At 52.6% G+C, this 27,460-nt stretch overlaps 10 protein-coding genes across 10 annotated transcripts; 5 read left to right on the top strand and 5 right to left on the bottom strand.

The window, feature by feature from the left end:
• Positions 1–1,120: 1,120 nt before the first annotated feature.
• NCS54_00593300 (DNA topoisomerase) lies at positions 1,121–3,347 on the bottom strand (the record flags this gene model as incomplete). Its single annotated transcript, XM_053151414.1, has 6 exons — positions 1,121–1,150; positions 1,208–2,520; positions 2,568–2,737; positions 2,787–2,965; positions 3,015–3,212; positions 3,267–3,347. The coding sequence occupies 6 exons, from the start codon at positions 3,345–3,347 to the stop codon at positions 1,121–1,123; spliced, it is 1,971 nt and encodes a 656-aa protein (XP_053007389.1).
• Positions 3,348–3,971: 624 nt separating this feature from the next.
• On the top strand, positions 3,972–5,199 carry NCS54_00593200 (Hypothetical protein; the record flags this gene model as incomplete). The annotated part of the gene is made up of 4 exons (XM_053151413.1): positions 3,972–4,331; positions 4,387–4,451; positions 4,500–4,726; positions 4,775–5,199. The coding sequence occupies 4 exons, from the start codon at positions 3,972–3,974 to the stop codon at positions 5,197–5,199; spliced, it is 1,077 nt and encodes a 358-aa protein (XP_053007388.1).
• Positions 5,200–5,408: 209 nt separating this feature from the next.
• Positions 5,409–6,494, bottom strand: NCS54_00593100 (4-nitrophenylphosphatase; the record flags this gene model as incomplete). The annotated part of the gene is made up of 4 exons (XM_053151412.1): positions 5,409–6,178; positions 6,235–6,303; positions 6,351–6,372; positions 6,429–6,494. 4 exons carry the CDS (start codon positions 6,492–6,494, stop codon positions 5,409–5,411), a joined length of 927 nt encoding a protein of 308 aa, XP_053007387.1.
• Positions 6,495–7,549: 1,055 nt separating this feature from the next.
• NCS54_00593000 (Hypothetical protein) lies at positions 7,550–8,242 on the top strand (the record flags this gene model as incomplete). The annotated part of the gene is made up of 1 exon (XM_053151411.1): positions 7,550–8,242. The coding sequence occupies exon 1, from the start codon at positions 7,832–7,834 to the stop codon at positions 8,240–8,242; it is 411 nt and encodes a 136-aa protein (XP_053007386.1). The 5' UTR covers positions 7,550–7,831.
• A 245-nt stretch (positions 8,243–8,487) lies between these two features.
• On the bottom strand, positions 8,488–9,222 carry NCS54_00592900 (DUF4149 domain-containing protein; the record flags this gene model as incomplete). Its single annotated transcript, XM_053151410.1, has 4 exons — positions 8,488–8,672; positions 8,720–9,017; positions 9,075–9,108; positions 9,167–9,222. 4 exons carry the CDS (start codon positions 9,220–9,222, stop codon positions 8,488–8,490), a joined length of 573 nt encoding a protein of 190 aa, XP_053007385.1.
• A 4,404-nt stretch (positions 9,223–13,626) lies between these two features.
• On the top strand, positions 13,627–16,071 carry NCS54_00592800 (ATP-dependent DNA helicase II subunit 2; the record flags this gene model as incomplete). The annotated part of the gene is made up of 7 exons (XM_053151409.1): positions 13,627–14,114; positions 14,162–14,222; positions 14,274–14,789; positions 14,838–15,229; positions 15,276–15,487; positions 15,536–16,002; positions 16,054–16,071. 7 exons carry the CDS (start codon positions 13,627–13,629, stop codon positions 16,069–16,071), a joined length of 2,154 nt encoding a protein of 717 aa, XP_053007384.1.
• Positions 16,072–16,619: 548 nt separating this feature from the next.
• NCS54_00592700 (Hypothetical protein) lies at positions 16,620–18,223 on the top strand (the record flags this gene model as incomplete). Its single annotated transcript, XM_053151408.1, has 4 exons — positions 16,620–16,979; positions 17,029–17,075; positions 17,121–17,792; positions 17,842–18,223. 4 exons carry the CDS (start codon positions 16,620–16,622, stop codon positions 18,221–18,223), a joined length of 1,461 nt encoding a protein of 486 aa, XP_053007383.1.
• Positions 18,224–18,598: 375 nt separating this feature from the next.
• Positions 18,599–19,027, bottom strand: NCS54_00592600 (Mitochondrial import inner membrane translocase subunit TIM14; the record flags this gene model as incomplete). The annotated part of the gene is made up of 3 exons (XM_053151407.1): positions 18,599–18,737; positions 18,793–18,920; positions 18,977–19,027. 3 exons carry the CDS (start codon positions 19,025–19,027, stop codon positions 18,599–18,601), a joined length of 318 nt encoding a protein of 105 aa, XP_053007382.1.
• Positions 19,028–19,505: 478 nt separating this feature from the next.
• On the top strand, positions 19,506–22,103 carry NCS54_00592500 (Hypothetical protein; the record flags this gene model as incomplete). Its single annotated transcript, XM_053151406.1, has 10 exons — positions 19,506–19,553; positions 19,851–20,066; positions 20,120–20,185; positions 20,243–20,356; positions 20,406–20,480; positions 20,531–20,558; positions 20,609–20,944; positions 20,999–21,640; positions 21,691–21,827; positions 21,888–22,103. 10 exons carry the CDS (start codon positions 19,506–19,508, stop codon positions 22,101–22,103), a joined length of 1,878 nt encoding a protein of 625 aa, XP_053007381.1.
• A 251-nt stretch (positions 22,104–22,354) lies between these two features.
• Positions 22,355–22,920, bottom strand: NCS54_00592400 (Hypothetical protein; the record flags this gene model as incomplete). Its single annotated transcript, XM_053151405.1, has 2 exons — positions 22,355–22,741; positions 22,831–22,920. 2 exons carry the CDS (start codon positions 22,918–22,920, stop codon positions 22,355–22,357), a joined length of 477 nt encoding a protein of 158 aa, XP_053007380.1.
• Positions 22,921–27,460: the final 4,540 nt, after the last annotated feature.

Raw genomic sequence — 27,460 nt, 5'->3', positions numbered from 1 at the left:
CTGCTGGCACATCGCACGGGTCAAATATCGCGCACTTCCACCGTTCGCATGCCACTCTTCCCAGCCGCGAAGGGCAATCCGTCATACCAGATGCGCCAGATTCCAGTCTCGATCACCTCAGCAAGAGTCGTCGCCAGTGTACGACCCGTCACGTTCCCAGTGTGCATCCCTTTGATTGGGTTCGCGATGCCCTAACTATTAGTGACCGTAACCGTTTTCTGATGCCGGCATCGTCACCCAACAGCTCCTGCTCCCCAGAGGTGGAGGCATCCGGACTTGCTCCGGCTGCGAAACCTCCCCTCTTTGACGCTCTGTCGAATCAAGGAATTCATCCTTGAGCGCCTGCGTGGCCCATCATCCATTGACACGACCCCACGTTGGACGACGCTGCGCCGTGGGCCTCTCTTGGGCGATAGACTTCCCCATGGCCAGTCATCCCCAGCCACACGAGGTGCCATGGGGGCCACGCGCATCCGACAGACGAGAGCCACGGGTTCGCTCAATAGTCCCGTTGCCCCGCGCACTTGAAGCCCGAGGCTACAATCATTGTGTGGGGGATTGCGAAACTCCGTGGCTCCGCCGTGCCGTGGGCGATCCCGGTCTATCCCGCTCCGGGTCCTCCGCACCAAGAGACCTCGTCCATTCGTCCCAACCAGGTGGTAGACGCACAACCGTAGCCTGCCTATTGCCGAGTTTAGTCAACTGATGATTGCCGTGCTTACACCAGCACGACGCTTTCGGACATGCCTGCGGTTACCATCCCCCACTGCCAAGTTCCATCCCAACTGAGGAGTTCCATCCCAACTGAGGGGGTGTAGAATATATGCCGCCGCCATGTTTCGACATTGTCACGATGCTCAAATCACATCATCGGGATCGTGCGTGTGCATTAGCCTACTGGTTGATAGGCTTGATCTCGGGGTTGAGTCTCAGAAAGTCTCTCGGTCCACAATGAGAATGAGACAATGGGGCGTGCAGGTACGCTGTCGAAATGTCGTCAGCTACCCAAGTCGGCAGTTTGTTCCCCGCCGATATCATCGAGTATTCACGAAGCTCCGAGTTGTGATTGTGGCCTTGACCAAGGGTCCACGAGCCCTGAAAGAGCCGAGGGCCCGAGTCTTCATGTAGCAAAGACGAATTCGCGGCACGCCTAGTTGATAACGTCAGTGATACCATCCGAATTTGTGTATCGTTGATGGGGACATACCGTTCGCAGAACCCCTAGCTTCTCCTGCGACTGCATAAACACATGGCGGTACTGAGCAATGCTCTCCCGCAGCACTACTTCCCTGCTCGTACGACCTTCGCAGATAGCTTTCATCTTGAGTTCCATTTCTTTGCGGAGAAATGGCTTGCCAAGACTCGTCTCGAAGTTCATTCGATCAAACCCCAGAATCAATGCCACACCGAGCTGTGTGGGAACGAACACCTTGATACCTCTTCGCCCACCAGAAGAAGCTGCCCCGCCGCGTCCTCCGCGTCCTCGGCCACCTCGGCCACGTCCACGTCCTCCTCTTGCAGCCGGAGCTGCGTCCGGCTCCTCGTCATCTGCCGGTGCCTGGCCTGATCGCTCAATCGTAACAACATATTCCCTGTCTTGGATCTTCTGGATGTGCTCTGCCATGGTTGCATCTGTGCCGATCCCATTGGCATCCATAAGAGCGATTAAATCGGCTTCGGTAAGATAGTTGGGTGCCGTCGTTTTCCCTTCTGTGACCATGGCCTCGGTTGGCTGAAAGCGCTCCCCTTCAGTGAACTTGGGGAGCTCCGCTGAGTTATTCCACTTCTCGTAAATGAAGACCTCGAGATAGTTCCTCTCTAGAACGATGACTCCGTGGGCATTGAAACGCTCCTCTCCATATTCAAGCTCAACATCGGTTGCCATACCTTTGGCATCATCTGAGCAACAGGCAAGGAACCGACGAACAACATACTCGTATAACCGGCCCTCGTCGAAACTCAAGACGGACGGCGCCGCGTATGTAATAGGGTGAATAGGAGGATGGGCTTTGTCGTCGTGTCTTCCTTCTCTCGGTTGTTGAAATGCGCCATTCGCGAGACCCTGGGCAAAAGTACCCCATCTCTCATCAGGGGTTTGTTTCTGAACAAGAGCTCGGAGGTTCATTCCTCTATCAAAACGGTCAGTTTCGGTTCGAGGGTAGCTGATGAAACCCTTGTTGTAGAGTCCTTCGGCGATAGTCATGGCTTGTTGTCCACTCATACGGAGGAGTCTTGTTGCAGCCTTTTGTAGTTCAACTGTGGTGAGAGGAAGAGGCTTGAACTTGCGCGTTGGCTTTTCCTGAACTTTGGTGACAGTCGCCGTTTTGGCGGCAAGGCAGCGTTCATAAAGGATCACTGTTGACATTCGATCAAAAAGTCGGTTTCGCAGCCAAGAGAACTCAACCTTCTTCCCCTCCCTGTTATGCACGACTTTGATGCTCCAGAAGGGCTCCGGGACAAAGTTCTTGACTCGAAAGTAACGGTCCACGACGAAGCCAAGGGTTGGGAACTGGCAAGATCCTGAGCAGTTAGCAACGGGTTCAGCATGTTGATGATAGGCCGCATACCGTAACTAAGAGTCAACTTTTCCATAGGCCCGCCTAGGGGTCTGAGATTGTTCGTGATGAATCGCGTAAACGCATATCCAATGCGAAGATCGAGCTCGATTCTTGTAGCAACGGCATTGACTTGTTTCTCATCCAAGTCTGCCAGGCTTCTGGCTGCCGAGAGAACATGGCTGTTGATGTCAGTGCAGGCCCAGGCAGTGATAGGAGAGGGGAGCCTACGCTCGTTCCACATTGCTGAATCTTGCACGCTTAACCTCAATATCTGGCTTGCCCTTTCGAGCGGCTTCGACAATCTCGTGGCCGATGTGCTCTCCTTCACGATCGCAATCGGTCCATATGACAAGCAGTCTGGCAAATTTTGCCTGGGACTCTATGTTCTGGGCAATCGATTTCTTGTCCTGGGGCCAGTCAGTGCCATATCACACCGGTAAGCATATGGGGATTCACATCGTAAACACTAGTAACGATTGGCGCATTGAAGAGTGCCTCTGGCGGAGGATGGCTCCAATTCTTGTACTCTGGAGAAAAGTCGACGTTGGTCAAGTGGCCGGTGACACATGTCATGGTGACGGAGCATTTGCCCCATCGCTGGCCAAAGTCAAAATCGAAGGAGTAGTTTTTGATGAATTTGTTTCGGGTATTGTGCTATCGCATTCTCGGTCAGCATTGACTTTCTCGGGGACAAGGAGATGGACGTACTGTGGTGTGAGAACCACCAGAAAGAATCCCAGCAACGGCCTTGGAGATGGATGGCTTCTCAGCCACACAAAGCACCCTCATTTCGACGGTTTCTTGGTGTTTGAAGGAGTAGGGATTCTTGGCTGAGGCTGGTTTAGTCGCTGATCACGAGAAGAGAGGCTGCCTCAGGCGTCGAGCAGTCATGAAGCTGCCGCGGTGGGAAGGCACGGCACGCAGAAGGAGCACGGTCAACGACGAGACGCGTCGCAGTGATAATGATTCGCTGCCATATTCCTCCAGAAAAGCCGCCCTGATAAGATGATCCGCCCTATTTGTACGGCTTCAAGGTCTTTTTCACATCAGCCGACGTCCAACAATTCGCGTTTCAGAACTCGCGCTTTCACGATGGACAAAGGAAAGGCGGTGCGTGCCGAGAGTTGAAGTTGAATTTTAACTCCCCTGCTCGCCTCCAGTGGCTTTACAGGCGGGTCCTGGGCCTCAAGCCACTAGCCACAGCGGCTCCATCCGCTGCGTAGGCGATCTTTAGGGAGCCGGGGCAACAAGGCACAGGGCCAAGCCGAGAGTGGCGTGTGTCACTTGAGGTCCCTAGCCCCAATCGATCATCTATGACGCTGCCAATTCCGGGCTTCTTTAAAACATCAGTGGGAGAAAGACAGAGCCTGGACAAGCATACACGATCTTGTCTCTCATTTCTTGGGTAACATAATGGCTTTTCCTTTCCTCAAGTCCATCGAGGACTGCGGCGACTATGCAAAGACTGTCGAGCCCTTCATACCCCAGCTCTATGCCCTGCCGGGACAGATCGTCGACAACATTGCCGACCCCTCCGGGTTGAGGCAGCTGTATATCGATACAAATCCTCTCATCTCGGCTTTTGCAGCTTCTATTGCTCTTGGCTTCGTCTTCCTCGTCGTGTCTGAGATCAACCGAAACTACTCCCAGGTCGATCGCATGTGGAGTCTGCTTCCCAATCTTTACATTGTTCATCTGGCGGTCTGGGCTCGTCTTGCTGGTGTACCATCCTCGAGAATTGACCTTGTGGCGGCTGCTACAACTGTTTGGAGCGTAAGTTTGAGCAAATCTCATGCAAAGGGGTATACTCTAACGGCTATATCTGCAGTGTCGTTTAACATATAATTACTGGCGTAAAGGCGGTTACAACGTTGGATCTGAGGATTACCGATGGTATGTACATGTCCAAAGGTGATCGTCCACTCAACTTACACGCTGCAGGGCGATCCTCCAGAAATACGTTCCCAAATTCGTTTTCTTCATCTTCAACGTCACATTCATATCATTCATTCAGAGCGTTCTTCTCTTTGCTTTCTCTTGCGTTCCTGCATACGCCATTTTGCTCTCCACAAAGTTTGAGCCTGATATCACAACGGCTGATGTCGCCTACTTTGTCGTGGAGATTGCTCTTGTTTTCAGCGAGTGGGTGAGCGACGGCCAACAATGGGGTGAGTGTTTGTAGTCACAGTGGACGAAGCTCGTTCTAACATTATTAGATTACCACCAGGCCAAGCACCAGTACCAAAAGGATGCGAAGGTACCCAGGAACTACAACTATACTCAGGCTCAACTTGATCGCGGCTTCAACACCTCGGGACTTTGGGCTTACAGCAGACATCCCAACTTTGCCGCCGAGCAGCTGGTCTGGTTTGTGTTGTACCAGTGGAGCTGCTTTGCCACCAACAACCTATACAGCTATACCTTTGCTGGCTCCGGGGCTCTGATTCTTCTGTTCCAGGGATCGACGTGGCTTACTGAGCGTATCACTGCCGGCAAGTACTATGAGTATTCGCAGTACCAGAAGCATGTTGGCATGTTCATGCCCACCTCGTTCCGACCATACAAGACGCCTGTTCAGCAGCCCAAGGTCATCCGAACTAGCGAGATCGCAAAGCGGATGGAGAACAAGAAGCAAAAGTAAGAGCAATGCCTTTCTCCACGGCATCAGTTGTTTTACCGTATCCCACATCCAAGGATACATCAAGGCAGCCTGGCAAGCAAAACACATTATCAATATACGAGGAGCAAGGATAGCGAGGTTTTGGGCGCACTGTTGGGGAAATAGATTGGTCGGGGGGCATCAACATAGAAAACACAAATCTAGTCTGCTTGTCTATTGTCTAGGATAGTCTAGTTTTTCTCGGCCGACAACAAGAGGTCGCTCAGCTTATCGGCATAGAAGGAAGGAACAGCAATGGCGTCTTCCTTTTCCCAGTCCGCCTTCTTGTGCACACCAGTCAACACGTGCAGCGTTCCACCGAGTTTTCCCTCAATGCCGAACTTGATGTCGGTGTTAAGCCTGTCGCCAACCATGCATGTCCGGGCGCGGTTGAGCTGGAACTTGCCCTCGACAGCGTCCATCATGGCCTGGCTAGGCTTGCCTAGAGCCAGGGGCGTCTGTCCTGTTGCGTGAACAACGGGGTAGTGGCATGAACCAGCTCCGAGGAAGAAGTCATGGTGCATGGGCAGCGTCGAGTCTGTGTTGGTGGCGAGGAAGATGGCACCTCGCTTGACATAGTGCATGGCATGCGCGAGCTTGAGGTAGTTAACGTGAAAGTCGAGACCACACAGCACAACGCCAACCTCAGGGTCGAGTAGGGAGCCGTCAGCAATACCCTTGAAGTCCTCGGGGGTGATGTCCCGTCTAAAGGCCTCGTCCGTACCGCCGACATGAGCGATGCCTTCAGACTCAAGTTCCTTCTCGATGCCGGCCTCGCCAATGATGAAGACCTTGTGCTTGCCCTCGGGGAGCTTCAGGATGCGGGAGATGTAGATGGCGGCAGAGTAGCTGGAACCAAAGACATCGTCCTTCTCACTGGGGATGCCCAGGTTGGTGAGCTTCTTGAGGTACTCATCGCGAGACTTTGTGGAGTTATTTGTGACGAAGACGGTCCTCTTTCCTTGTGAGGTGTAAGTCATTGATCTTGGCTAACGTTATATGTGGCTGTGACTCAACCTTTTGACCTCAGGAGGGCGATGGTCTCGGGAATTCCATCATACACATGATCGCCGGACCACAAGACACCTATAAGTGTTATTTCATGCATGAAACTGGATATCGGTTCATCCTACCATCACAGTCGAGCAAAAAGACCTATCAGAAAACATAAGTGAGTGCGAGGTTATGCGACCTGCGTGTAAATCACTCACATCAAACTTGTCGATGAACTCGTTGACGGCGGCAGCATCGCCGGTGAGATATTTTGGGTTCGACATCTTCAGAGGCCTGTAAAACTCTGCTACGACACAGAAATTCTTCTATCTGCGTTGCTTGAGTGTCTTTGAGTGAGAAGAGGTTGAGTGGCGGACTTGACTCGGCGAGTTGTGGAGCTTAGTCATGTCACATCCATCTTGAGTGAAAACCTAGGAACCAAATGGACACCTTCTCGAAGTTTTCCACGGCAAATACGACAGGAAGCATAGCCAAGAGATTGCAAATGATTACAATAGAAACAGTTAAACATGCAATACACAGATAAACCATCAAAATATGACTGATCTTCCAGAGTCTTTGATATTCACAAAACATCCTGCGGACTACAGGGTAAAGCCGCGATGAAGCGATACCGGCTCATGTTGGTTCGTCAGCAAAGACCCCGCTGACATCATTGCAGCAACAAGAGCCCCAGACGGAATTAACTCCCGGACGACAATCTCTGCAAGTCCGAGACAAGCTGCCGCTATTCCCAGTCTCCGATCTCCGAACCAAACCAAACCAATTGGCCCCCAGAAGAAGTTTCCGTTCCTGCCCTCCCGCGTGGTGGCGACGGATGGAGGGTTCAATGTCTTTCTCCACGAGGCTCGGTGAAGGAGATAAGGGTCTAACGGGTGAGTCTCCATTGGTCGGGACAGGGCCCTACGAGTAATTCGGCAACGCCGCTACTGTCATCGGTGGGTTTTTCAAGAAACCCATCCTCCCAAACACACTTTTCTCCCCCTGAGATAACCGTCTTATCCGCGAATGAGCGGATGCCGTTTCCCACAGCCGAAGCTGAGAAATGACGAGAGAGAAATGGACACGCTACGCTACGCTGTTACCGAGATACTGACGGAATCTTTCACCGCTTTGACAGGGCAGCTTCCGTCTCTAGCGTGGCGGCGTCGACATCCACCATGGATGCGTGGACCCTGAAAGCTGAACTAACGTCGCACGGGGTCCAAAGGGTTTCCACTCTCTCGACTAAGGTAGACCCCGAGAGAAGTTTTGATCGTGTTCGTGTTATAAATACTCTTGTCAAGCCGTTTCCCAGGTCCATCCTTGCTCCATCTCCTTTACCTCCTTTCATCCTTTGACAACTAGGTTGACGTGGCTGTCTGCTTCCCCGAGAAAGGCCGAACATACAAAAAGCACAGGCACGCGACATCTGACCGTAGTTGGAGAGCAAGCAGCTTTGTCCTTTCGCCCGCAAGCAAACTCTTTCCTTTGCTGCAGAATCTCATCATCCATCCATACGTATAAAGGGAACAAAGCCCCTGAGACGGGACCGACCTTCTTCATCACTTTCACAACACCATCACTTCAGCTATCCATATTTTACACCACCTTTCTCACAATGGGAAGCACCACTGTCAACCTCGTCGATTCCTCGACTACTTCCACCAACTCTCACGGCTACTTCAACGCTCCCGTGGACAACACGTCGTCCAGCGAGACGACCCCCTTGTCGACCCCCGGGCTAAAGGCAGACGAATCTGAGCACACCGCCGCAAGCAAGCCTATCCCTGCACTTCTCCGCGACTTCCCCAAGCCACAGGACGAGGTCGACGTGCAGACCATGCTTGACCGTCATCCAGGCCGTTGGACCGTCCGGGGCCAGATGGAGGCCAATCAGCGACGCGCCAAGCCTGCGCACAACGAGGAGGAGCTCAAGGCCCAGCGCCATCAAGACTTTGAGAAGGCCAAGCAGGATCTCCGTGCGTTCCAGGGACACCTTCGCACTTCCTCTGAGCAATGGCGACCTTGAGCTGAGAGCTTTTGACTTGGCGAGCAGCCGGCGCATTGTTTACAAGGTTATACCCAAAGATTTTTTATGAACGAATCATGATACTACGATCAACGATGTCTTACGGGACTTGTTACTGTTGCATTGCATCACGGAGGAAGGAGGCGCATGGTTTAGACTTAGACAGAGCGAGTCGAGTGTTGCCATTGTGTACTAGTATAGAGCATGCATAGACATGGATAATAGACATTGCATCAGTCAACAGATTAGGCCAGGTCCGCAACGGACAGAACACGACCACCCAGAGTAAAACCGTATGCGACGGCAGCGAAGAAGGTGGTCAAGTTGATCAGGGATGAGATGCCGTGCAGGATGCCAAATCGCTTGTTCAGGGCCTTCATCTCGTCAGAGTGCGGGCCATCCGCGAACCACTCCTTGCCATCTCGCTTGACTATCAACCTGTTAGCGCATTTCACCGCAAGTACATTTACGACATACCTTGACCACGGCGCTGCTTCATAGTCTCAGTCGTCAGGGGCAGGAGGATGGTAAAGTTGACGGCACCGGTCAAGGCCATGATCCCAATTGGGAGCAGAGAGTGCCAGCGCGCAAACTCGGTGACCAGTCCCCGAGGGCCGTTGGAGAGGCCAATCAGCGAGTTTCCGGGGAATGTTAGGGCGAGAATGCCGGGCAGGATGGTCTGCAGGCCAAAGTAGATGGGGAAGAGCTTCTGCTGGATGGCAGAGAAGCTAGGACGGTCAACCGTCCGGATCATGACGATGCCATTGATGAAGGTCTAGTGGCTCTGTAAGCAAGGACGGGATGGTACCAAACAAGCCGTGAGATATCGTACGTGGAAGAATGACGTCCCCAAGAGGGTTCCGTAACTGCAATCCAAGTCAGTCCTCTGTCTGCAGCTCACTTGAAAGAACATCGTCCACCTACGTAATGATGTGGTACGGAGCCGGCGAAAAGACGACGGCACTGACTGTGCTTGCCATTGTGCTGCTGTATGTGGTCGATACCAACGATTGAGGTCAGTTTCAGAGGAACGAGCCAGGTTTTTTCCAATTCAGCCGAGGTGTCGCGGTGTCATAACCCTGTCTTCGGACTTCGGACAACTTGAACCCCCCAGTTGATGAAGTCATGCTTTGCTTGGTGTGAGCACGTGACAGCGCGGTCTAGACGTGTTTGTGGAGAAGCACCTTGCATTCATCATTGACTTCTCATCTTGAATTTCATAGTTATGTATGGAAAAGAACAGTCTTGAGCCATCTAGATATTATCCAAAGAATTGAAGTTATCCAACACCCCCGCCTTCTCAGCATGACTTCCCCCACCCACGCAAAACCTTAGCAATGACAAAGTGCCCATTGTCCTCTGCAAAGACCGCTGCCTCTTGGCAACGCTGGCCCAGAGACTCCTCCTCTTGATCGTTTTCAAGCAAGAGGTGGACAATGTCAAGTCTGCCGTGCTCTGCTGCACCCTCAAGTGCAGTTCTCCCATCCACAGGCGCCTTTGGAGCGTTGACGTCGGCTCCATTCTCAAGAAGAAAGACAGCAATGTTATAGTATCCTCGGATTGCTGCGAATTGCAAGGCCGTCGCCCCGTACTCCCTTGCCGGGGGAGCGTTGACATCTGCACCTTGAGAAACAAGGTCCTCTACAAAGGAGAAGCTGCCACTCCCAACAGCCGCCTGCAAGGCAGTTTTGCCCCCCTTCCCAAATGCTGGAGTATTGAAATCGGCGCCAGCCTCTAGAAGCATACTCACCAGCTCTTCGTGACTCCCTTCAAGGGCTGCTTGAAGTGGCGTCAGACAGAACCCGTGGGGTGATGCCATTTCCCAAAGGTGCGGGTTGACTTCAACATTGTGATTGATGAGCATTCGAAATATTTCGAGATCAACAGGGGAATTAGGGCCGGGAATTACTGAGGCAAGCGACATGGCGCTGCCAGGATCGGCTCCCCGAGAGAGCAGCAACCGTACCGCGTCTCGATTTTTGTAGGCAATGGCAGACTTAAGAGCCGCGCCAAGCCGCATGCCGTCGTGCGAATAGTTGATGTTTGCATGGGAATCTAAAAGAAGATTGATGAGTTCATTATTCTTCCTCTCAATGGCGACTTGGAGTGGTGTTCGAACGCAAAAGGAGGGGCCAAATATGGGATCACTACTTTGATTTGGCTGGTTGACGTCTGCTCCAGCTTCTATCAGGCGAAAGGCCATGTCGAATTATCCCACTCTGATAGCAGCGCACAGAGGCGTTGGCCAGTCTTGAGGAAGATCTGGCTTGGCTCCCCTTGACATCAACAGGTTGAACAGCTGATAGTTGTTTCGGGAGACGGACCACGCCAGGGCTGATTTTTCCTGACAACTTTGATTGAAGTTAGCGGTGGACTCTGGAACGACAAGAGTGGTTTGCAAAAAAAAAAAAGACTTGCCTGAGTTAGAGCGTGTGGGATTGATATCAGCACCCAGACTCAATAACATGTCGATGAGGTCAATGTTTTCCGTTGAAACTGCAGCTGCCAAACACGTCTGTCCGCCATATGGTGCGGGCTTAGCATTGATCTCTCCGCCTTGTCGTATCAATAGTTCAACGATGTCCCGATTCCCAGAGTAAATAGCAGCTTGCAAGGCGGTCAGACCGTCGTTGGTGTAAGGAGGCGCATTGACAAATGCACCTCTGTCTAGAAGAAGTTGGACCATGTCAATATTCCCAGACGTAGCGGCGGCTTGAAGCGCAGTTTCTCTATCGAATTCGCTTGGGGGTGTATTGACATCGACACCTGCCATCAATAAGGCTTCGACTAGATGGCGTTTCCCTCGCCTTGCGGCATCCTGTAATGCTAGGCGGCTGACGTTTTGATCCCAGTTCGTTACAAAGGCGAGGTAACCACCGACATGAGCCTTGGCTTGGAGTAAAAGGTCAACCACTTGGCCATTCCCATTTTCATACGCGATATCAATGGGGGTGAGCAGTGAATCCGAGGCATAATACGACGAGCGCCGGGAGAAGCAATCGAAGTCAGGATCGGAGCCATAATTGAAGTCGAGTTGGTTCCCTTCCCCGTAAGGGATGTTGGCATCTGCACCAGCCCTCAGCAACGCTTCAGTAGACTCAGCGCGGTTGTTTTGAACTGCAGCATGCAGCGCCGACCTCGAGCCGAGATAAAAAATGTTCGGATTGGCGCCTTTTTCAAGAAGGAGTCTAGTTAGAGAGACATCTTCCTGGGCTGCTGCCGTTATGAGGGGGGTCTTCTGTATCCAAGGGTGTTTGGTATCTTCGTATGATACATTCACATCAGCCCCTGCTAGGATCAGAATCTCTGCGATGGAACTTTTCTGAGGAAGATCCATCATGGCGAGAAAAAGAGGAGAACGTATCTCGGTCGATTCTGGGCAAATTGTATTTGGACAAGCTCCATATTCAAGCAGCAGCCGGACAATTTCGGCATTACCGAGCTCGTCACTGACAGCGAGTTGGAGAGTAGTCTCTCGAGTGATGGGATCGATGATGCTTGGCTTGGTTCCGTTCTCTAGTAAAAATTGGACGGTTTCTTGGCTGTTGATACGGATAGCGCTGAGCAGGAGGTTTGCCTTGAGGACCCTGCTTACCGGATCGTTCAGGCGAGTCAATTGCCGGAGAAGCTGCATGCTGCCATGGTCGATGATCCATTGGAGGAAGTTGTCGGTCTGAATGTCTTCGAGGAGATTATTGGAAATTTGATATATGGCCCAACAGATAATTTGGACAAAAAGCTGGGCAGCTGGGAACTGGACTTGCAGAGCACTTGCATCTGCACTGGGCTTTTGTGGTATCGTTTTCTTTACCATTTCAGCCACTGTAGACGAGCCAACCCCATCTTTGAGAACAGCAAAGTCAAGTTTTGACACATTCTTTGCAAGTGCGGATTGCCGAACATCACTTTCTGTCATATGCTTGAAAGCAGATATGGCTACAACGGTCAGAGAACCTCATCTTTTTTGGGATGTAAATACTGGAACCGACCTTTACGAACGAATGAATAATGAAACAGAAACCAGGGGACAGTGGTGCATCTGATCAATTTGATGCCAAAAGACACCGATGCTGTTGCTGGTGGCGTGCATGCAACAATACCCTCGAGAGCATCGTCCGGAGGGACTTGACAACGCTTGTCAGTGCATGTAACCTAGCCGGGATCTGAAAATACTGAGAGGAGACTTACTCGAGCATGGCTTCTCTGAGGAGCTTGGTTGGCCGTATCGCCCAAGTTCCTTCTTGAGCTTCTTGACTGAAATGGGTTTCCCACCCATGATGATTTCCGATTCTTTGCCCTCAAGCTTTCGCTTTCTGACCAACGAGTCGACGTATTCCCACTCTTCTTTGGTGGAATACTTTCTCATCTTCCAGTTGTCCAGTCGGCGAATGTACTGGGCTCTCCTGCTCGATCACTAGTGAGCTGCCTGAGAAAGCGTCTGGGGCTAGACATGAGAGGACTCATACGTCGCATAGAAGCCATGGTCCTCAGCCATGCACTTGACAAGTTCATCGAGTGTCTTGTCTTGGTCAAGGTACAGCGCACGGATATGCTCCTTTTCCCTCTCCCAGAGGGATAAAGGTATCCTGGCTGCTGGAGGCATTGAATGGCAGCACTGCTTGTTGTTGGGAGTGTTGATGGTGCAATGGATGGATGGATGAATAATTGAATGGAAGAGAGACCTGGAGGAAGGGGCTATGGGAGGCTAATATATACATGAAATCCTTTCCAACAACATGATTCAAATGCACTTTCAACATTGTTCCAGCCCGATGCACACGCATGATCCGGGCTGGTCTCGCTGGGCCTCACTGCCCTGATTGGGTTGACAATCAACGCAGCATGCACACCTTTGATCCCCTAGCAAGCCTTCAGCCAATTCTACCATTGCTCTGATTAGCCAAGCCAGAATTCGCGTTCACAAGGTGGGATACCAAGTCAATGCGGGCTGACGATTGGGACTACCAACTGCCAGAATTCGCGTTTAGTATGGCCGATATTATTGGGCAGCCTGGGAAAGGACCCAGTAAATACAGGAACATGCATGGCGCCTTGACACCTGGAAAAGGAGGTGCAGCCTGCTGAAAAATTGCTGATGCAAACTCTCTGTGTTTCCGTGAAGTTGGGGGGTGTTACGCTGACAGGCAGAAGTGGTAGAAAGCAATCACGTGATAACGCGACCTGGACGCGTCTGTGGGGAGCTTCTCATCTTACAGCTTCAGCTCATGGCCCCTTCTGCCTAATCCAAGACCGGGATTCACCATGAGAAGGCGCTCACCATTGATACTCGTTTAAAAAGAGCGAAATAGCCCGTGAATATTCAAGGTTTAACTTCAACCCCTCTTTTGATACCTTCAAACTTCGCCTTTGTTGATTCATCCACCATGGCGGAGAAGGAAGCCACCATCTTCATCCTGGACCTTGGGTCCACCATGGCCCAGACTCACACTGGGCGATCAGAATCAGATCTCGACTGGAGCATGCGATATGTGTGGGACAAAATTACCGACATTGTCGCCGCCAGTCGCAAGACCTTGTGTGTTGGTGTTGTCGGTTTCAGGACTGACGGGACCGACAATAAGCTGCAAGATGACGACGGCTATGAGAACATCGCCGTGCTGCAAGAGCTGGGGCCGATGTCCATGTCCTCTCTGAGGAACCTGCAGTCTGTCATCAAGCCAAGCGAGACGTGGTCGGGAGATGCCATTTCAGCCATTGTTGTCGCTGTTGACATGATGGACACATTCACCAAGAAACTCAAGTGGAATCGCAAGATCATCCTGATCACCGACGGCCAGGGTCCAATGGATGCAGACGGCTTGAGCGATATCTCTAAGAAAATGAACGACTCAAATATCCAACTGACTGTCCTGTGAGTAAACTTGCCACTTGCCCATACCCCCACTAACAGAATGGTAGGGGCGTGGATTTCGATAACCCTGACTATGGCTTCAAGGAAGAGGACAAGCCCAACACCAAGGTCAGGATATTGTTTAGTGCCCTATCAAGCATATTACTCACGTATATGTAGGAAGAGAACGAGAAAGCTCTCAAGTCACTGGTCGATGATTGCGAAAACGGTGTTTTCGCGACGATTGCAGAGGCCATTGATGAGCTTGACACCCCTAGAATCAAGTCGGTGAAGCCATACAAGACATACGATGGCACTCTTACTCTTGGAGATCCCGAGCGGTTCCCCTCTGCGATGAAAATCAATGTCGAGAGATACTTCAAGACCCATCTTGCGCGACCCTTGACAGCAAGCACTGTGGTCGTCAAGTCTGAAGGCACGGGATCCGAGTCTACGCAGGCCGTAGAGGGTGACGAGATGGAGGGCGTTGAATTTTCCGCGGTCAGGCAAGCTCGATCGTACAAGGTCAACGATCCTGATGCCCCTGGTGGCAAGCGAGACGTAGAGTTTGAGGACCTTGCCAAGGGTTTCGAGTATGGCCGGACTGCTGTGCATATCAGCGAGTCAGAGCACAACATCACCAAGATTGAGACACAAAAGAGCTTCTCAATTGTTGGATTCATCCCTTGCTCAAAGGTGAGACTCTACGACACGTTGTGGTCATCGTGTTATTGACTCTTCTAGTATGAACCTTTTCTCAACCTGGGCGAGGTCTGCGTGACAGTAGCCAGCAAGTTTGATGCAAAGTCAGCACTCGCCCTCTCCTCCCTCGTCTGGGCACTCTCGGAACTCGAGTCGTATGGAATCGCCCGAATCGTGCCCAAAGATGGCAAAGACCCGCAGCTGGTGCTGGTAGCTCCTGGCGTGGAGCCAGACATGGAGTGTTTGTATGACATCCCGCTGCCGTTTGCCGAAGATATTCGAAGTTACCAGTTCCCACCTTTGGATCGGGTCATCACCGTCAGCGGCCAAACCATCACAAAACACCGCTTCCTTCCGACAGACGAGCTCAATGATGCCATGAGCGACTACGTTGATGCGATGGACCTATCGATGTATGGCATCGACGATGAGGGGTAAGGTCTATGTCTACTGAATGATGGCATCAACTAACTTGAGTAGGGAACCCGCTGAGTACGCGCCCATCGACGACACGTTCAACCCAACAATTCATCGGATCAACCACGCCGTGAAATCTCGGGCAGTATACCCTGAAAAGCCCATTCCCGATACGCCATCGATCTTGCTGCGATTCGCTTCGCCACCTGAAGACTTGATTGAAAAGGTCCAGAGCAAGATTGATACGCTCGTGGAGGTGGCAGATGTCAAGAAAGGTTCGTCTCGCCAATAATGTTCGCGACTCGTATCTAACTATGTCATAGTTCCGCCCAAGGTCAAGGGCAAGCGAGGCAGAGAGGCGGTCAAGCCCATTTCTGGTCTTGACGTGGATGCCCTCCTCGGGGAGGAGGAGAGGAAGGAGGAGATTGACCCAGATAATGCAGTCCCCGAGTTTAAACAAATGCTGGCCGCTACCGAGGAGGTTGCCCAGATCGAAGAGGCAGCGAAGCAGATGGGAGCAATTATCACGACATTTATCACAGAGAGTTTTGGGGATGCCAAATACGCACGCGCCATGGAATGCTTGGGCGTTATGCGGGAGGAGTTGACGAACCTAGAGGAGCCTGGGCTGTACAACACCTTTGTACGGGACATGAAGAAGCAGCTACTAGCAGGTGATCTTGGAGGAGACAGGCGAGACTTTTGGTTCAAGGTGCGGTGGTCACGGATGGGACTGATTGACAAGAAGCAGTCAGAAGCATCGACTGTGTCCCCAGAGGAAGCAGACGAGGTGAGTTTCTGGCCACTACGTTTTCTTGGATACATGCTAACCGTGTTACAGTTTTACAAGTCAAAGTAGACTCGTGATGTATTGTACGTATTTTTATCATGGTACCTCTATGGATCGATAGCTTTGGTGGTCTTGTATATTAGCTGTAAATAAAAGCTCTTGGCGCTTGGTGCGCATGCAAACAAACAACGGTGGTCCAGCCTGTTTTACACGCGGATATCGGGCTCTTGCAGCACAAACGCAGCAAACGGAGTGATTAGACTATTTTCAGCTTCTCTACGGCAGCGAATCATGCCGTGAAGCGTGTTTTAGACGAATGAGGCAGATTCAAGCCTTTTCTCCGTGCTCCCTCCCTCTCCTGTCACGCTCTCATCAATCAGCCTCACCTTTCCTCCTTCATCCTTCCCCTCAAAAACGGCGCGTGCTGCACCTTCTCACCTAAATCCTCCCTCTCTCAACCCGTCCCAGGCATCTTTGTGGTCCGGTGAATATTTCATCACAAAGGCCTAATCCAAGCCCAGTAATCTTTCTTTCTTCATCGTCATTATTTCTCTTCTTTCGTCCATTTCCTTCTTGCGCTCGAATAACAGCACATTTCTGCGAGTGCAAGCATCATCATGGCGGACCTTGAAGGGCGCCTCGAGAGGCTTCGACAGGTCCTTGGCCAAGAGGTAAAGCTGGTCGAAAGGAAGAAGGATGCTGAAAAGGAAGAGGGCGTCTCTCAGGTAGAATCGGGCAATGATCGCTGCGTCTTGGACGACGACTGGTCCAACCATCGCCCATCGACTGGTCAAGATCGAGACCACACCACCTTTGCCGCGGAAGATCTTGCTAGGGAGAAGATGAAGAACGAGGCATTCGACTGCTCCGACTTTCGGGTTGGAGAGCCCGTCGACAACCCGGCTTTTGAATTCTGTCCGTTCAAGATTGTTCTCACGTACCCTGAGCGCTTCATTGGCAAGACGAACCGACCCAAGGTGTGTTGGCATAGCCCTGTTTTCATTCCACCAACTGACTTGCATGCAGGCAAAGCCATTCTTTGCCCAACCTTTGGCGGATCGAGTTTGGGACTTGTGGGTGACCTTTCTAAAGATAGGGCCTCATGCTAACCATCTCAGCTTCTACCTCCATGACCCAGATGAACCAACAAGAGACCCATACCTCTTGGTTCCAACGGCCCAGTTCCAAGCTTTCCTGGATGACATCAACCTTGAACTGGGAATTTCGCTCAAGATTCCCTTGGGTGTGAACACGGAAAGGTTTTACATGCGGTTCAATGATCCAAACACACCGCGCCCACGATATCTCAGACGATCCGAGGACGAAACCTCACTCGACATTCGACCATGGCCCACCATCGATGACTACGACGTCAATCTCTACGAAACGGCTGAGAAGGGGCAACAGGCTGAGTGGCGGGACAAGCTTAAGCTCGTCAAGACTGGCTTCATCCCGAAACAGCGCAACTCGTTCAAGGCTCTCTTTAACAAAAGGAGCCGGGACCTGATGCTGAAGCACACTCAAGAGTACCTCGGTCTCGTAGGAAACCCCGAAGGCCACGATGTCGTCTTCATCTGCGTCGACGTCGAGGCGATTGAACGGCCACCGAACCCAGTCTCCGAGATCGGCTTTGCGATTCTCGATACACGAGACATTCAAGGAATCGGCCCTGGCGAATGTGGGCGAGGGTGGTGGCCCAAGATCAAATGCCACCATCTCCGTGTCAAGGAGTATGCAGGCTTGAGAAACTATCGCTACGTCAAGGGCTGTCCTAATGCCTTTAACTTTGGGTGAGTTGCTCTTCCTATGACCAAAACCCTCCGACTGACCAGCTTCTAGCAAAAGTATGTTCCCGACCAAGGCGAAAACTAAGGATGCCATCTTGGCCATTTTGGGCCCGTACTTGAAAGGTTCGCGAAACATTGCCATCGTGGGCCACGACATCAATCAAGATATCAGGTATCTTAAAAGCCTCGGCATCGACATCGAGGCCGTCACAAACGCTTATCCCCCAGTCGACACCAAGGATATCCACCAATCTTGGACCAACTCGAACAACGGACGAGGTCTCAGCAGTGTCCTTTTGGAACTGGGAATCGCAAGCCAGAACCTCCACAACGCAGGCAACGATGCCTACTACACACTCTGCGCCATGATCGGCATCGCTATTGAGGGGGCTAAGAGCGAGGACGAGAAGAGTGACATGAACAAGGTTGAGTGAAGGAACGGGTCTAATGTAACTTGGCAATGCCAAAGCTAGGAGACGAAATAGCCAAGATTTTGAGAAGAGAATATGCCATTGGTGCCCTGTATTCGTACAGCGTCTAGTCTAGATAGCTCAACGACGTGCTCATCCCATCACCCTGCCCTACCCTGGCTCTAAGGAGCCTCCCCATAAACCAACAAACGCCTTCGCTATGGAAACAAGTAGTGTACATTATACACACGCGGGTGATACAGCCACGTCGGTACTCCAGTCGTCGATTGTTCTTTTTTCTTCGTCAGGCCCACACGCTGAGAGTGAGGAGGGTGCAAAGTCCGAATGCCGGGGACTTGGATCGGTTGCTTTTCGGTGTCATGACAGCATGATGCGGGATCAGCTATTCTTGTCTAGAAATTCCTTGGCCTCGTTGACTTTTGTAGCGAGGTAGGGACTTCCGCCTCGATCGGGGTGGTTGAGAAGCATGAGCTTTCGGTGAGCCTTGCGGACCTTGTCCTTGGTGATGCTGCGCTCGCTTCGGAAGTGTTAGTCGGGAGGGGTTTGTCATTGGTGATGGGGAAAAGACATACTTGAGGGAGAGGATGAGAGAAGCCTCCTTCTTGTTCATCTTGGGCTCGAAACCGCCCTTGTAGAAAGCCTTGCCCATGGCTCCAACTCCTCCGCGCGAACGTCGCCATGCGACGAGACCGGCTCGGCCCTGTTAAGAGCGGGTTAGCGACTGGGATTGTTTGAGGTCTGGTGGTTTGAGCGTACGAGAAAGGCGGCCACGGCAGCGCCGGCGCCCCAAGCCATAACAGAAGCCATCTTGGTATAAAGGAAATTCGAGGTTTGAGTAACGACGATGAGTGGGTTTGGAGAGAGATGCCGAACTTGGGGCGGCAAATCGGGGACTGAAGTTTTCCAGAACCTTACCGGCGCGGACCGGAGGGTTGCGGATTAATATTTTACCGTTACCTATCGATAAGGGGAGCGGCACGGCCAAAGACGGAGCTCCGGAGTGTGGTTCATCATGATTGGACAGAGAATCCAAGGCTGGTTTCTCACTCCCTCCGGTATCCATGGACCCCTAGACCAATGTTTCGTTTTTGCACTACAGGAATGCCGGATAGTGAATGCGGGGAAAGGGGACCCAAAGGGTGTGTAAAGGACGGATAGACAAGCGTTCAAGAAGCTTGACGGGATCCCATGACACACACCACCACACAAAAGAACCCATGACTTGTCCCTGTCTCTCCTCTTTGTGTCAGTCGCACGCCTTCTCCCAATTAGATTCCCCTCCATCATGATAGGACGAAAGCCGCGGATTTGCGCCCTGACTTGCCTCTCTTGGGTGTGTGTGGGCTAAAGGTGGCAGGCAGGCTTATCAGCTCCGGTATGCGTTCTGGCCTGCATGTCTTACCAGGGCGAACTACTGGGACACGACTCTGTCACGATAGGAAGCCCTGCATTTCTCCTTCTTCTTTATCCTCTCTCTTGCCCTCACTTTGATTCAATCGTGCTTCTTTTGTGGTGTTGTTGGTTGGTGACTTGTTGAACGCCTAGACGTCCATACAATACACAGCAAGCAGCTCGCGGCGGCTAATTGCTTTTTCCTTTCTCACCGTCTCCTCAATTTGACCCTCCCTAGATAATCCTCGAGCCGGCTTCCATGGATGAAAAGGTAGCTGCCGAGGCAAGGCCTCTGCTTCGAGAACGTCCTAGACGACGACAGCGGTCAACATTTGCTACAGTCCTTGCTCTTTTGGCCGCTACTGCGTTGATCGCCTTCTTCCATCGCCGTCCTGAGTCGAGACTGGATGAGGTTGACCATGAGTCTGAGCCGGAGCCATGGAGCTGGAACGACGTATGAATTTTGCTTCTCAGGATTGACTATTGTGCTGACCACTGGGTATATAGCTGGAGCCCAGCCAAGACCTCAAGTGGGAGACATGCTATACCAAATTTGAGTGTGCCAGGCTTGATGTGAGTTGGGATACCGATCCCCACTCCAGCGTAACCACATACTAATGGCTATCCAAGGTTCCTATGGATTGGCTCGATCCTTCAGACAAGAAGCGTGTCGTAGTTGGTGTCATCAAGTTACCGGCAAAGTCCACAGATAACCCTGTTTCTCCAGTCTTTGTCAACCCCGGTGTAGGTCTTTCCCAAGTGATGTTGTATCTATGCTGACGTTTAAAACAAGGGTCCTGGCGGCTCTGGAGTGAGCTTCCTCAAGAAGTCTGGTCCTCTCCTGCAGAAGATTGTAGGCGATAACCATGTAAGTCTCTTCATAGCCGAATAACGGTGATGATATACCGACAATTCTAGGACATTATCAGCTTCGACCCTCGAGGAGGTAGGTTCTTCAACTCATGAAAGAGCGCGCCATGTCTAATTTGAGTTCAGTCGGCGTCTCTACACCTCGCGTAGAATGCTGGGGTTCAGCCCAAAGGCGCAACCTCTGGACCCTCCAAGAAACCCCCGTCGTCGACGAGCGCCCAGGCCTCATCTACGATGCCTACGCCCGCGCCTCAGCATACTCTGGTGCCTGCGAGATCGCCATGGAGGAGACGGGCATCAATGCCCACCTCGGAACCGCGTCAATTGCGAGGGACATGCTAGAGATCCTCGACAAGACGGGCCATGAGAAGCTCCGATACTGGGGGTTCAGCTATGGTACTATTCTTGGAGGTGTTTTTGCTGGGCTGTTTCCTGAGCGTGTTGAGAGACTAGTCAGCGATGGTGAGTACTGAGAGACGCAGCATTGTTTGCCTTGTTTGACTGACGCTTTCTCAGGAAATGTCGAGTATCACGACTGGTTCAACCTGGACCACGGCAAATTCATGTCCGATGCCGACGCAATCTTTGACGCCTTCGACAAGGCCTGCCACAAGGTCGGCCCCGAAGCATGCGCCTTCTACGCCGAAACGCCAAAGGCTGTCCAGCAACGCCGGATCAACCTCCTTGAACGTCTCAAGGCCTCTCCCGTTCTCATCCCCGCGTGGTCTCACCCTTCGGGACCAGACCTGCCGCGGTTGGTCACCTACTCGGATGTTCAGCGGCTTACACAGCGGTGCATCTACTCACCGCTCACCAAGTTCCCCCGGCTGGCCAAGATCTACGCTTCCCTTGAGGGAGGTGACGGGGGTCCCTTTTATGATATGTTGATGGCGAGCGGTGGCGGCGCACTCGAGTCCAGCAAGATGTGCTCACTGGGTGATACTCCTTCCACAAGCCCCCTGGAGACGGCCATGGAACTAGACGCCTTCCCAACCATCATGTGTCTCGACGCCGCAGCCGTCGAAAAGACACCAGAGGAATTCGAGGCCTATCTCAAACATGTCAAGGGCATTAGTCGTTGGGCGGGTGCCTTCAATATAAACTTCCATCTCGCCTGCGTGGGGAGAAAGACAAGGCCCAAGTGGCACTTCTCAGAGAGTAAGTAAGACTCTTCTCGAACAAAGAATCTTGTTAACAACCTTGAGCAGAGGATATCAAGAAAGACACTGCTCACCCTATCCTGTTCATCGGAAACATGGCCGACAACGTGACGCCCCTGCAGAGCGCCTTCAACAACTCGGCCAGGTTCCCCAGCTCAGTCGTTCTCAAGCAAAACTCATACGGGGTTAGTCTTTGTTCCATCCCCCTCCCCCTTCCTCATCGTTTACTAAATAGTTCTATTTAGCACTGCTCGCTCGCCGCGCCGTCGACCTGCACCGTCCGCCACATCCGCAAGTACTTCCAGGACGGCACGCTCCCGGCGGCTGGTTCAGAGTGTGACCCGGACTATGACCTGTTTGAGATGCCAGCTAAGGGGGAGGAGGCGACGAGCCTGGATGAGCTCACGGCGGCAGTTTTGGAGTTGGTGCGTAAGGTTGATATTCCCAAGGGTATCTGGTAGACCGCACACGTGATGACAGGTCCCGTAGAGTAAAGAGGGGGCCGTGGGATACATGCGTATGAACAAACTGTAGGAGTTGTAAGATGGACTGGTTGGGATTACCTGGCATTGGTATTAAGGACAAGTAAGAACTTTGTAGGCATTATGTAGTCTTGATATTGCGAGTACTTCTATCAATGAAATCTTCAATTTAACCAACTCTCTCCCTCAACGGGTATCATCTCTGGATCCGAGGCCAACAGCACATCTCCTCAAGCATTATCATCATACTTGTCAGTGCTATGGTGGACCCTGTCGGGCATCTTCAACCCTTTCTCGACAGCCTCCTTGACCTTTTTCTCCAGCTCCTCCCCCTTGGTCTTCTGGTGATGCTCCTTCTCCTCCTCCTCGGTCTTCCAGTTACCAGCCCCTCCACGACCCGCAAGGCCCCCGCGGATGTGCTGGCTATTTCGCTTCAGGCTCGCGCTCACGGCCGCGGCCGTTTTGTCTGCCATCTCCTCCTGCTCTCGCGCATCCGGCAGATCCGCCGGGTCAACATAGTTTCCGGCACCGCCGCGGCCGGCTCGCGCGGGGAGGTGGGCCGTCTTGCGGTCCGGAGGAGGCGCAGGGTTTGTGGCTAGATCCTGAGCCTCAAGGTCCTGGAGCAATACGTGTAAGTTGGGTGAAATGAGAATCTCGATGAGAGCGATTTTTAAAAGAGCCACACAAGTCAAAGACTGCAGCTCACCTTGGCAGCTTCGTCAACTTCAGTCGAAGGGTAATAGTTTCCCGCACCTCCTCGGCCAACTCTGCGGTATACATCGTGCTCGGGAGCCATGGTTGAGGTGTTTACAATACTGACGTAGATGTGGATACGTTGAGGTGGATGATGAAGTGAGTTGTCGTTGCAAGCATCAAGGCTTAATGGATTTTAGATGCGAGAAAAAAAGAAGATAAACTTCGTTTTCTCTGACACATTCTACACAATGCGACTTTTTAAGGAGTCGTCACTGGTGACGCCACTGGGTGCGTGGGGGATCCTTGTGTCCGACCAAGGTAAAATGTCTCTGCCTCAGCTGTGTCGAGATTGCTGCGACCGATGCTATCTCGAGTCCTTTTCCGTGTGTCAACGGATTTGGACATGGGAAAGCCAGCGCCCGCCAACCAAGACCGCAGCCACACCAGGACAGCACCAGGACAGCACCAGAACAGCACAGGACAGGCCAGTGGGTGCTCAATCCGGGGTACATGACTAGGCTGAACCGCGTAGATCTCGCTGGGCTCCATGTCGCCTCCTCCCATGCAAGTCACAGCAGCTCAGGCGTGGAGAAGTTTGGACTGATCACGCCTGACTGCGAGGAACTGGCCTGGGCTGAGTCGTCTCTCGAGAGATCAAGGCTGGGGTCAGTAATCTTGGTGAGGTGATCGGCATTCATTGTCCATGGTATGAAGGCTTGGGCCTCGAAAGCACAGAGTTTGTTGTCCCCCAACTTCTGTGGCACCGGGCCAGGCCTTGTGCTGGAGCAAATCGCACCACAGATTCGATTCCTGTAATGAACCCTGTTGCTTTAGTATTTGGCTCGAACCTGTCCTTCCCGCTGTTGAGTAACCTCGGGGTGCTTGTCCCGGATCGCAGGAACTTGGTGGCTGGTTGCTGCACCGACGTCGGGCCTCGGTCTTCCAGATTCCAGAATGTCTTTGAGTTGACATCTAGGCAAGACTTGAAAGCCCTACGAATGTTTCCCAGGGCAAACTCGATCTGCCTGCGTCTTGAACAAGTCTCACCACACGCCAGAACTGCCTTCATGATATCAATGGCACGCTAGCCCGTGATCAGCACTCTTCAGAGATAAGCCACTCACAGGCTGCCAGGTTCCGTCGATAGCCTCCGATCATGGATGGCATTTGGGTACCCGCTGCGGGCTCGTCGCTGCGTCAGGGTCCCCTCAAACACATCAAGCAAGCATTCCTTCGTCCCGTCTTCTAAATCGTTTGAGCCGACAAGCGCTGCTGATCTCGGGAGCCTACAGCCCAGACCACAGCACTGGGAGTATCAACCTTTTGACTCTCGTTTCTGATAGTTTATTGAGACCACAAGAGCCTTGGTTCCCTTGCCGTCTAGGCCGAATGGGAGAACGCTTCCAAGGAACAATGAAATGACTCCACGTGGAACAAGAATAGGCAGTCTTGTTCTCATGCAGGTACGGCAACAGATGCGCAGTAACATGTCCTTGTCATATGCTCGTTTCCGTCTTTTGAAATTGCCCCTCACTTGGCCATTGAAACGGGCTGTCTCTCTTCAACTTTTCACAAGCCGTCTTTTGAGCGAATTCAACGTGTTGAGACATGCAGTCTGGCCTTTGTCATCAAGTTGAGGCATTCTTCTCCCACCGTGATCCTTGCTACGATGGTCAATCACACCCCTGTGCGTATGCTCATCGCGGGGTGTGTGAAACCGCGTTACTGCCACTGTGCGTATCGGCGGCAGCTGTGAGACGGACGAGCTTCGTGATATAGAGGGGTAATTCTGTAAAGCGGGGGCCTCCGTGAGAACGAGACGAGACACAAATGGCGGCTGGCGGAGACGGAACCATCGGCCTGAATGCCGTCCTGCCGTCAAGCTGTGCGCGGTATAATGCAATTGCCGGTGATACGCATGTACGGACCAGAAAAGCCAGCTGTCCCTCCCTCTTTGACCGCCGCAATCCGATGAGGTCCGTGGGCGAGCGAGACACCGGCCGGCTCAGGCGGACCTGGGCCGTTGTCGGCCGGTGTTTGCTCACCATGACTTGACGGTTGAGTCACCCAGCGCCGATTCATCGGCTCATCCACTTTTACGACATGCACAGCACGCCAACTCATTGTTAAAATGCTGCCCCGATTGCGATTGCCCCATTGTCCGGGACCATCACCGACAATTCCAGCACAGTAGAGGGGCATTGGGCCTTCTGTTGGCGCCAGAATATCTGGGTCCTGGTCCTCTCCTCCTGCTCTGGGGGGTGCGTGATGGGCTCCAGAGAGGGCTTCGTGTCTCCTCTCGTCAGAGAAGCCACCCAGCAGAGAATCCACCCGGCCCCAACTGTCATTCACCCGGCTAGGTCTCTCGGGTCGAAGCCATACTCGAAGAGGCAGAGTGCCCCTAGCGGGCTGCGGGCCTTGGAAGCGGCGGCTTTTTTTGGTGTCGGTGTTATCATGATCCCAGCGCGGAGGCGGCGCACCCCGGATCGCCGGCCGTGAGCCCACTGCATGCGTCAGTGATGCGAGAAATCCAGGGTTGCAGAATCAGAGTGAGGGAAAAGAAGCGCCTCAGACCATTGCACGGCCATTGTCGCCTCTCTGGGCGGAATGTCTCACTATCTGAAGAATAGTCCCGGTGCATCATCGGCAGACTTGCGCGGCAGTGAGCCTCGTTCAATCAAGAGAAGATCGAGATTGAGAGAGTGTGGAGGAAGCAGACGCGGACCTGATTGGTCTCGTCCCAGTAAGCTCGCAGCACCCCAATGCGGCCGTTGTGGGCTTGTCCTGGGAATTCCATCTCTCGATGGGGTCCTTCTTGCACGAGAATCTATCTTATTCCCACCCCGGCCTGGGCGGCCGATGTGTTAGTCCCGGGCGATTCGAATGTCAGGTTGCGTCATTAGAAGCTTGCAAGAAAAAAAAAGTTGAAGGAGGTCGAAAAAAGTGAAGGATGAAAACAAGGCAGAGGCTGACGGAGAACAGGGGCGCCTCTGCCAGGCACGCGGCATGTCAATGACGTCGATTTCGTCCCAGCCTCGAATCCTCCCTTCCAATGCCCTGCGACGACGGTAACGAAGGAAAAGAAAAGAAAGGAATTCCTGTGTCTCAACTGGCCTTTCTCATCATTGGTTCCACGTGTCGAGATCAAACAGCCGAAATATTGGCATTGGAGGACATGGCGCTATTGGCAGAATTATCCCGATGCGACCTGCGTTCAACAAGAGGATCGTCGGGTCGCTATCTCAACATGGAAGTGCCCCGAGTGAGATAGTCAGGAACGGCTGATGGAAATCCCGAGGGCTAGTATCGCCCTTCTTGTCTCGCTGGTCTGCAAGGTGTGACAGGTCGTGTGTGGGCTGATTCCGAAGGGGGCGGGTTGTGCCCTTGGAGTTTGATATTGAACAAGGCGAGTTCATGCCACCTGCCCTGGTGCATCTATCTATCAACCTCGATAGATGGATCAACCCCGGGGGCTTGCCTCTCCGTCCCTCCTTCCACGATCCGTACTTGTCAATCCGATAGGAAGGAGACAGCGATCGCCGAACCAAAGATGCCCTAACGAGATACATGTGACCAAGAGGTCCGGGCACACAACTGATTGAGCTGGAAAGTGCAGGTCAGGTGAGAGAGCTTGTGACCGGTCAATCGCCAAGGATGGTAAGAACGAGACGGGATGGATGCCCGCTAGGTCTTTTATTGTCTAGCATTTTGAGGGGTAGGCGATAGCTTAACCTGAGGGATAGGCGAATTGTCCATCTCCAGTGGTTGATACAGGTGAGTTGTAAGTCAAATGCCGCGTAAGAATGCATCTCAAAGTCCATGATTACCAGTGCGCCATGTGCAGCACTGTACCAGGCTGGAAGGCGTCGACAGCACAGCACAGCACACGAGATGTGGCACTCGCTCTGAATGGATCACTCGAGTTGCTTCCTCAGGTATCCTGCTGCCTCACGCATTGCACACACACACCAACCTGGCTTTGCCTTACGTGAGAACCTGGACATTGGTTTCTATACGGAAGAGAGGTGGCCAGCCAGAGAGGGGCACAGTGCATTGCATTCCCAAAGGGACCAACCTATGAACCAACGGGCTTCCTCTTTTGCCATAATTCACCCAACCTGGGCCCCCTGCTGGCACTGGGAGCAAACCATTGAGGTTAGCAGAGAAGCCAGGCGTCTCGCTCAGCGCCCGTCAACCCAGCCCAGCAGCTTGCTCCAGCAGTAGGCGTGCTCCAAGGTTAAAATTGCGGTGGCAGCTAAATTTCGTGCCAGAAGCCCTCTGTCCAAACAAGGCCAGCGACGGGGTGGCAGCGCCAGCGGCGACCAAAGTGGTGGCAGTGAGTGGCACGGCCAGCTGACGACCTTTCCACACTGGGCGGGTATCCTGGACGGCACACGCCTGGGATGTGAGTGCAAAGGACCTTATGCACCTAAGCCCTTTGGGCCTTTCTGGGGAGACGTCTGCTAGGAGCACCCCTTGGCGATTTATTTTCTTTGGGGACGGGGCCATGAGGGTCATTGAGAGGGTCTGGCATCTGGGACTCAGGATAGATGAGTATTCTATCGCGTAGACTTGCTGAATGCAGAATGATAAGAGGGTGAGCTTCTTGCTAATGCCATAAATACAATCTCATATATGGA

Source organism: Fusarium falciforme, chromosome 4 (assembly GCF_026873545.1).
Source record: "Fusarium falciforme chromosome 4, complete sequence".
NCBI classification, from domain to species: Eukaryota; Fungi; Ascomycota; class Sordariomycetes; order Hypocreales; family Nectriaceae; genus Fusarium; species Fusarium falciforme.
Note: the sequence above shows the minus strand (reverse complement) of the source record. Positions and strands in the feature narration are given on the sequence as shown.